Genomic DNA, 10,258 nt, shown 5'->3' with positions numbered 1-10,258 from the left:
GGTTAGGTTACACACACACACACACACACACACACACACACACACATACACATACACACATACACACATACACATACACATACACACAAACACCCTTCTTTTTCTCGCTCCATCCTTTCTGCAGAGCACTCTGAGGCATTGTCAACACCAGTCTATCTGAGGTGAATTCAGACGAAGAAAAGCCAGAGGGCAACAAAGGCCTGGGCGTCTTTGTGTTGAATCCATTCACACTGAGGCACCAGGGTCTGGCTTTTCTGCAGCTTCATGCAGTGTTTGGATTGAGATACCCCCCTTACCAACCTCTGCCCTCCTTATTTATAGTGTATTGATGTCCCGTAAACGTCCAGTTAGCTATCAAGTAACTGTAGCTTTACGGTCTAACAACCAACCTCTAACCCTTTGCCTGTCACCTCTTGCTCTTCACCTTTTCACCCTTGTTACATGATGCTTTTCTCAGATGAAGAGGTAACTAGGTCATTTCACATTATCTAGGGTCTGTCTGAAGCACGCAAAGATGTACATGGCCATATGACAGTACATTTATTTGATCTAAAACAGGAGCACACAGACACTTCACTCTGCGTTTAAATCAGTGAAAGTAAAGGTAGAGGACTGATATTAAAGTTGAATCTGATTAGCGAACAAGAGAGGTGGTACCATAGCGTGAAATAGGCTGCTCAAAAAATGATTAACTAATATTCCTGTTTGACATTATTCTTGATCCTTGGTGTGAAGCCAGAAAGGGGTTTCCGCTATCTGCTCTCCAAAAGACTTTTAAAATGAAATGGAAATCCATTTTTAATGAAGTTATGGTTAAGTCTCTCACACACACCTCTGACAAGGATGGAATCATAGTTTAAGGGGTATTTCATGTTAACTGGCTCAGCTTTAAATTTAAGTCGAAATTTGTAAATGTGAGCTGAGTGCTGTTTGAGTATAAGTTAGACATGTTAATCATTAAGCCAGTATATAAGCAAAGATCTAAGGATGTGGGAGTTGGCCATAGTAGTATTTTTACTTGGGAAACTGGGAAACCAATGTGACACCAAAGAGTTTAACTTTTTTCTTCCCTGCTCCCTGTCTATGCAATATTTATAGGTGTGTAATACTTTCATACTTTCTGTTTTATAGAGGAGGTTTCTATTCACGTATTCTCCACAGAGAGGGTAGAGGTCAGGTTCAGCTCCAGAGCAGCACTCCTGGAGCTGCTTGAAATTCGTATAATGAGTTACTCGCTGAAGGACATTTTCGCTTCAATATCCCAAAAACTAAAAATCCTTACCTGTATGTCCTGAACTCACCTGTATGTAACTTCTGTTGTGTCTCCCCCCCCCAGAACGAGCCATTGCTAGACACGAGGTACGAGAGATCGAGCAGCGGCACACGCAGGACGGTCTGCGGGAACGGGAATCATCGGTCTCGTTGCTGTCCAACAACGAAGATGACATTGTCATCATCTACAACCGCGTGCCCAAGACGGCCAGCACTTCCTTCACCAACATCGCCTACGACCTGTGCGGGAAAAACCACTACCACGTCCTGCACATCAACACCACCAAGAACAACCCGGTCATGTCCATACAGGACCAGGTCAGAGCTGACTCCAAGTTTAACATAAATTCCCCTTTTTTTTTATATAATTGGCCTGTTTGCAGAGGCCTGATTTGCAAAGGCCTGATTTCTTGTTATTGACTCTTGTGTGTACTAAAAAGAGCATCTCATCCATTATAATGATGATAAATATTTGTTTCAGGTGCGGTTTGTAAAGAATGTGACTGAGTGGAGGGAAATGAAACCAGCTTTCTACCACGGACACGTCTCCTTCCTGGACTTCACCAAGTAAATATGTCGTCTTGCAATTGTCTTATAATGACAACACTTATTCACAGTTATTCACCCTGCTGTGGCTTTGTGCAGGTGACTCCACCTTGTGGTCATTTACAGCTTTTCACTTTTTTTCATATTGTGCAGCGCAGTGATGTGAATGTAGCACAAAGTTACATTGCTGATGCTCACAAAAAGCTCCTAAATCTGTAAACTGTGTGTGTCTTTAAATTTAATCTTTGGTTCTAAATTCTATTGAATACTTGGATGCAATGACTGTCGTGTCTGTCAGGTTTGGGGTGAAGAGAAAGCCCATCTACATAAACGTGATCCGGGACCCCATTGAAAGGCTGGTGTCCTATTATTACTTTTTGCGTTTTGGGGACGACTACCGGCCCGGCTTGAGACGCAGGAAACAAGGAGACAAAAAGGTTAAAAACCATTAATAATACTCTCATTCTTTTGTTTAAAGGATACGGGCACAACTTTTCAGGTCTGTCTTAACACAATAGTCAGGTGCTCATATGAACATCACTCAATGAACAATCAATTCTCCTGTTCATACAGACCCTTAAACTATCCCTCTCAATTCACTTTAAATGGAAGTGAAGGGGGACAAGATCTACAGTCCTTGTTCTGTGCAAAAATATATTCAAAAGTATATCTGAAGGTAGTACAAGGCTTGGCCAAACAAGAATATGTCCTAAAAGTTACAGCACTTTTGGTCAGTGTATCTTAATGAGCTGTAATGGAGAAATAGCAACGCAAAAGATACTTGCTAAAAACATTGTATTCTCCCTATTTGACTAACTCAGTCTCATATTAGCTTCAGATAAACTTTGGAATACATTGTTACACGAAACAGTGACTAGGTTTTGTGCCTGGTCGCTTATATTAGAGGCACATGAAGATGAACAGGAGGATTGAGAACAGAAAGCAAAACCTATTGTAATGTGCATATAAAGGCACCTGACTATTTTTGTCAGACAGACTTAAATCTTTGATCCTTTAACCAATTTGACAAGTACATTTGTTTTCTTCACAAATGCTCATGCCATGTGTTTCAGACGTTTGATGAATGTGTATCAGCTGGCGGCTCAGACTGTGCCCCTGAGAAGCTCTGGCTCCAGATTCCCTTTTTCTGTGGTCACTACTCTGAATGCTGGTAAGTATTCAAACCCCTGATGCTGTACCCAGTATTTTATGGTTGATTGGTTGAGGGGATTAGTACCAAGTATTAAGAGACAGAATAACTGATTGTTGGTTTTGATCTTATCAACATTATCGTTTCCTCGTCTTCAGAGAGTTCAGGAGGGATGCTGTATCAGTGTTGTTTCATAATGCACCACTCTATAGTCCTTTTCTGTAGTTTCTGCTACACTGATCTTCTCAAGGTCTCTGATAGCTCTCTCAGCCTTGATCCGTTCTCACTAGATGATGATCTGTATCAATCTTTGTTTCTGCCCTCACTCATCCCTCTTACCCTCCTCAGTCTCTCCTTCTCTCTGCCCTCCATCTTTTTACCGTGTACCCCTCTGATGCAGGTTATTGACTAAAGGTCTGAGTTTAAAGGATTTACTTCACTATCAGTATATTAAAGTAGTGGAAAGCACCTTGGAAACCTTAAATAAATACTGAAGATAAAAGGTGAAGGTGCTGCCAGTCCTCTAATGCTGTGTTTAACAAGGCTTTGCCAGAAAGTTACTTTATAGGTTTAAACAATCTACTTCCTCCTTTATTATCTAATATCCTGCCTATGACAACACCTGCCACTGACTTAATTTTTTTCCATTCCTTCCCATCCTTTCTCTTCCATCCTCTGGTCCTCTTGTTGTTTCAACCCTCTCTGGACTCTGTTCACATCTCACTTAATCATTTTTCCTGACACTTTCTTTGTCCGTTCCAGCTCTCCTCTGCTGCTCCTCTGTCACTCTCTTCCTCCCCTCCCCCATTTCTTCTCTTTGCAACGATGTGATCATTTTACATCCAGTAAAACCGACCATACTAACACTAACCACATACAATGAACGTGATCTCTGCGCAGGAACGTGGGCAGCCAGTGGGCTCTGGAGCAGGCCAAATACAACCTGGTGAATGAATACATGTTGGTCGGAGTAACAGAAGAGCTGGAGGATTTCGTCATGATGCTGGAGGCCGCGTTGCCACGCTTCTTCAAAGGAGCCACCGAGCTGTACAAAACAGGTGCCATTTGCTGCTGCCTTTGTTTCCCTCATCAATATAATAATATTCTGAAAAGCAGCTTAATGGCTTACTCACATTGCAAAGCTAAAGTGTGTGTGTGTCTGTGCTGTGGTTGCATATTAGCCGTTTAAATTGCTCCTCTGAGAATTGAATTGTGATCAATATGCACTCTTGCCTCTCACTGATGTAGTTACAGATTAGTTACAATGAGTGCAGCCAGGATGAATAATGGGGAGTACAGAAGAATGAAATGTGACAGTGATGTAGATGAAAGTATGCTGTTCATCATTTTTAGCAGCAGATAAATCCAAGTACTCAAGTTAATCAGGTATATATTTAATGAATTTGAAGACTGAGCCTCTGTTTCAGAAGCCACGCAGTCTCGGTTATCACGTTTTTGCTGACTGGCAATGTCACTAGAAGCTTTAAGAGATCCGTTTGCCTTTCATTTAGCAAAAATTAAAGATAGGCCTAAAGAGAAATGTAGAATACATCAGACAGGATGGAAGCGCTGCCATATTTCCACAATAATTATTTCAGACAGTTACTTTCTTGTCTGTACGGTAAATATGAAGCTACAGCATCAGTGGCTTGGCTTAGCTTAGCTTAGCATAAAGGCTGTAAACAGGGAAACTGCTAGCCCGGCTCTGTCCAAAGGGAACTAAATCAGCCCCCTTTAAAGATAAGTAATTAACACGTTACATCTTGTTTGATTATTTTGTTTTGGATGGGGTCATGTATGCATGTCAGAATCCTGTTTTTTTTGGGGGGGTAACAATGATAGGCACATGTTACTGTAGTTAATGTCAATAAAACCTGATAATTTAAAGAAATAAAAGTTTTGCATATTGCGAAGAGTTTAGTTGTGACATGTGGAAAGAAATTAGTTGAAGTCCTATAAATGGTGCCACTGAATTTTTTGAAATGCAGTAACAAAAAAGGAACTATTACAATAAAAATAAAATCATAGTAATGCCTACATTAACATTAAACAAGATGACGTGTATATAAAAGCTTAATCACTGAGACTGTGTATCTGGACCCCTTTAATCCTGCTCTCCTCTCATCACAGGGAAGAAATCCCACCTGAGGAAGACCAGTGAGAAAAAGCCGCCCACGAAGGAGTCTATCGCCAAGCTGCAGCAGTCGGCCATCTGGAAGATGGAGAACGAGTTCTATGAGTTTGCACTGGAGCAGTTCCAGTTTGTCAGGGCACATGCTGTCAGAGAAAAGGATGGGGAACTCTACCTGCTGGCACAGAACTTCTTCTACGAGAAAATCTACCCCAAAAACTAAAGAGACACGTGTCCATAGAAGAGTGTGGAGAGGACACTCGGTAGGAGGCTCAGATGTGCAGCCTATGATGAAAAAAAAGAAGAAAAGTGAGACTAATAGACTACTGGTGACTGTGTGGCTGGTTTGTATGTGTGATTGAGAACATAATGTGGAGCTGCAGAATAATCAGACTGGTGACAGCTCTGTTATTCACATCAACGCCAGCCAACTGGACGAGGAGCTCACTTTTCGTCAGTAGATTGTGTTCCTAGCAGCCCCACCCCCCTTCCAGGCCTCCACTCCCTTTCACTTCCATTTCAAAGGTCGTCTGCGCCAAGGGCCTCCACCGACACATGTCCGGAGACAGCCTGTCCAACAGCTGGTCAGAGGTCGTCTCCTGATTGGTTTCGCTGTTCTCCAATCCAGACAAAACATTTTCATTGGCTCTGTACTGTTTGGTTGTGTTTGATTGTATTTTAACTCTTTACTATGGTTGTCTTTTTGTATGTAAGACGGTGACATTTTCCATGGTGAAACAACATGCCCATGCCTCACCACTACTACTAACTTAAAGAGATTTTAAGTGTAAGAAACTGACTACTGTGCTGTATTATTGGACTTGAATGAGAACTTTTGAGGTTTTTATGAAATAAAAATCCTGTGACCATGGACTATTTACTCGGACAAGTGCGTACGTTTTATACTGTACTTGATATGTTTTGTTGGAAGACTCGTAGATGTGCAGCTTTGCCTAGGGGCTTTTCGTCGGTTATGAACGAAGCATTTTACACATGATATTACTGAAGTGTGTAAGAACATGAAGGTGAAGATGCTGCTGCTGTAAATATTTACTACTTTTTCAGTCAGTTTCATTCAGAGACAGATTTGCTACAGTATAAAATCAACCCATTTATACTGTTAACGTCCTTTTAAAGTTGCAGTTTGTGCATTTTATCATGTTTGTACATTTCTTTCAACTCTTTCATTTTACTTTTTAGTCTGAATTACATTTTTTATCATTTTCTTTTCATTGTATAACCAGTATTGTATTGCCTAAAGGAAAATTTGACATTTTGGAATATATGTTTATTTGCTTTCTTGTCAAGAGTCAGATGAGGAAATTGCTACCACTCCTGATATCAGTCCCTTAAATATATATTAGCTCAGCCTTTAGACTGAAAATGGAGGGGAGGGGGCTGCTAACTTGTCGCTTTCCCCAACCTCACTGTGAACTGTGTGTTGACAGACATGTTAATTAATGACCTGTAGAAGGAGGAGGGTGGGTAAATTGTTACTTTTAGACAGAACCAGGCTATCTGTTTCCCGCTTGTGCGATCTTCCTGATCCTCATAGCGTAGCCCAGCCAGTCAGCCGGATCTATTTTTATTGAACGAGAGGAGAGGAGTATGGAATGCTCTCAGCAAACGAAGGCACACATTCCCAATTAAATCCTCAAAACGTACTCTTAAAATTATCTGCCCTGTCTTTTTTTTTTTTTTTTGCAGCTGTCCACATAAAATATGGTGGTGAGATTGGTAATAATTTGCTTGTGTAGTTTTCTTCTCTCGTTGGCTTTATTGCGGCTTTAATGGCCTTTTACTGGCCAATTAAAGATCTCCTCTCCCCTTCATAAATTTCTAACTAACAGTTAGAAAACTTTAAAGTGACATAATGTTGCCCCCTCAACTAATTCACCTCTGTCTTATCAAGAAGTTGTACTAATGTAAAGCAACAAATTGCTTCAGCAGGAAGAGCTGCACAGAATGTTTCTACTGGATCACAATTTCTTAAGTATTTATGAGTACCTACTCATTTTCATCTGGGGACATACTATATTTCACCTCTCAGTTTCTGTGTGCCTTCTTTACTCTCAGCTCTCCTTGTTGTGTTGCAGCTTTGTCAGATGGAACATAAAAACAACATGGCTGCCATGACTGTCTTCATCTTTTGATTGCCAAAAAATATATATACATAATATTTCCAAACACTACCGAAGATCTGTGTGCGTGTGTTCCTTAATTTAACAAACGTTAGTACATCGTCATCAACCGGTACAACGGGGCAGGGAGTGGTAGACATAGATAAAGCTGCTCCTCTGGAAATGAAAGCTGGATTATTTCAGGGCTGGTATCCTGCAGAGGGAGATAAAGAGCTGCCAGGTCTGTTCCTGCCTCTAATGTTGTGTGTGTGTATATGTGTGTGTGTGTTTATCCATTTTCACATCCTTTCCAATCCTCTTGGGGCATTTTTCAATATTTGATATTGTGATTGCAGTGAGTTTAATATGCATCTGGCATACAACTCAATTATATTTTTATAATATGTTATGAAAACACAGAAGACTGTCATATATATTGTGGCACTTGTCATGCAAACCAGAATGTAACTCTTGCTCTCTTGCTGCTGAAAAAAATGTATTGCGAGCACTAAAATAGGACCTTGGTTATGTGAGACGTGAGAGGAGTCACCAGAGGCCAGAGAAAGTTTATATGATTCAGTGTTGCCACTCAGTGTTATTTATCCCTGCTCTCAGATAATCCCTGAACAGTCATCAGCTATCTCCATTAATCTCAGATTGTTCTCTGGTTACTGCTTCCTGGTTTTGGCCCTCTGACCCAGATAAACATGGAGGGTGTCTACGTTGGAGCCTCCGTTACAGGCTGCTTTTTAAAGTTTGACAAGGAGCATTTAACAGTAGATTTAGGACTCAGCCTTCTGAGGCCTTTTATGAGGTAGTAAAAGGGGTTGCTGCTACTGAAAACTATATCTAAACACCCCAAACTGCACATCTTAACATCTTTAGTTAGCTTTTTAGTCTTTACCAGATTATTTATCCAAAATGTGGCTACCATTGTGTTACATGTGATGAAGTTTCACATGTGATGCCTGTGATGGTGCTGCTAATTCCCTCTGATCCCTGAGGGTTGGATGTCATGAACCAGTAAACCACCAAAGTTGTTGCCCTGCACAACCGACACCTGAGAAGACTTTCGGCCAGTGCAATATTTTACAGTGCATAAAAAACAGTAAAAGACGAGTCAAATTGAACTAATGCACACATTTTTAAAGTTGCCCACCTCTCAGAAACTTGTTTTGCTTTTTGTTATTTTTCTTGGAAGCTCGGCCTTCTCTGTGTAGAATGATGTATGTGCAGAGTTTGACACTAGGAGGTGGTTTTCACATTCATCTGCTGAAGGGGGGAAGTTTAACACTTGTACTTAAGAGCATTATTTTTTTAAATAATTTCTAGTTTGGAAACCAGTCGTGATCCAAAATGCAACCTGCACAAGTGTGGACACCTGGAACCTTCAGTATACGATGAGAAATGACAATATAAATACATAAAAACATGGAGTCGATGCAATTTTAATTATTTATAATAAGGTAATTTTTACTTTTTTGAGGGGAAAAACACAACAAACACAAATTATATTAAAAGCAAAGTATTTTATATCTAAAAAACATATCTGGAGGAGATCTTTAAGTAGGCCTATTTCTGTACAGTGCAGTACAGTGGAGAGCTTACAAGAAAGGAGGAGGGGAAGAAAGAGGGGTGGCAATATGCAACAGCCGGTGTTACACAATTCTGTAACCTTTCAGTTATATTTCTACTGTATTGTTTAGGCCACTACAGCACGAACACCATACACGTCGTCAGCTTTAGGTATTTTTTATCATATTTTACCAAAATATAATATGTGATTTGAAAACGTGCAGTGGCAACGTACGGCTGAAATCCCTAACAGATCACAGTGTAACTGCATATGCATTAGGATGATTTTTATAACCTTGTGGAACAATACCTAATACCACCCTGCACAATAAAATGTAGTGAACATCCCATAAATCAGAGCCTTATTATCATGTTTATTATGGGTAATAACACACCCACAGATCAGTATAGTGTTAATTTACTTCTAAAAAACCTGAATAACAGCAGGAGGAAGGTGGGACATCAAAGATATGTATGTTACTGATAAAGGCAGGTAACCTTAGATATTGATTAACCCACTGGTACAGAAACAGCATTACACAATACCATCTTCACTCTTGTGCAGGTTGGGGATATAGTGATCTATCACGTCCTGTCTGAAGCACCTGGCTGCAGTCAGTCACTGGAGAGAGCGTCACTGTGGAGACAGAAACAAAGACTGGACCTCTACAGGGAATTTAACAGGAGCACATCAGTCATACGTCTACCCAACAAGGCCTCTGCCATTTTTATTTTGTGCACAATGCTCAGTTTATGAATGAGGAACCGGCGTTGTTGTCCACACTAATAAATATCTGTGACACTACGCCATAAGCACAGAGTGCCCAGTCTCTGAGACATATGTCTTGTGGCGACTGTGTCACTGTAGGTTATGTAACGCAGAGGTAAGTCTTCTCACTGAGGCGTGACATGTAATGCACTGGCCCCAGCAGAGAAGAGCTCAGTGTTTGTCCTGTGGTTTCTTAGTCACAGCTCCTCCTGATCTATCTGGCTTGGCAATGTAGAAGTAAACTGAGACTCTTATTTAATATACAGTATAGCAGCTTTTTTCTTAAGTATGACCCTTATGGTGTGAATTATAGCTGATCAATATTAAATTGTTGATAGTCATGGGTCAAGTACAGTACTGGGGTACTTATATATAAAATATATATATAAATATTATATTTATTACCTCATTACAGCTCCTGACAGTTATCACATACGGAAGCCGAGAACGGCCATGGATTTTTTTTTATGCACTGTTATCTCGTGATAACGACTTATTAATTCGTTAAACGAATTAATTATTTCGTTATCTCGACATAACAAAGATCGTTTTCTCGTGATAACTAATTAATTAATAATGTGTTCGTCTTGACTGTGGTTTCATTCCACATCCACAAGCACAATAACACAAGGACAGAGTGTGGGAAAGGATCCATAAACCAGTCAGACACTCTGAGATGTTCCGGGATTAAAGGG

The 10,258-nt window shown here is 40.4% G+C and overlaps 1 protein-coding gene across 1 annotated transcript in view; it reads left to right on the top strand.

Annotated features, from left to right (window-relative positions):
* hs2st1a (heparan sulfate 2-O-sulfotransferase 1a) overlaps positions 1 to 5,890 on the top strand; it is a gene marked incomplete in the record, with an annotated part of 20,831 nt that extends 14,941 nt beyond the window's left edge. The window contains 6 exon segments of the mRNA XM_035671161.1: positions 1,337 to 1,590; positions 1,754 to 1,839; positions 2,117 to 2,255; positions 2,892 to 2,989; positions 3,869 to 4,026; positions 5,099 to 5,890. Of these exon segments, the coding sequence (XP_035527054.1) occupies positions 1,337 to 1,590; positions 1,754 to 1,839; positions 2,117 to 2,255; positions 2,892 to 2,989; positions 3,869 to 4,026; positions 5,099 to 5,322 (959 nt within the window).
* Positions 5,891 to 10,258: the final 4,368 nt, after the last annotated feature.

This window comes from Morone saxatilis, unplaced genomic scaffold (genome assembly GCF_004916995.1).
Source record: "Morone saxatilis isolate NCDOM2014 unplaced genomic scaffold, NCSU_SB_2.0 Contig23, whole genome shotgun sequence".
Taxonomy (NCBI): Eukaryota; Metazoa; Chordata; class Actinopteri; family Moronidae; genus Morone; species Morone saxatilis.
The sequence above is the reverse complement of the archived record's forward strand: the minus strand, read 5'-3'. Positions and strand labels throughout refer to the sequence as shown.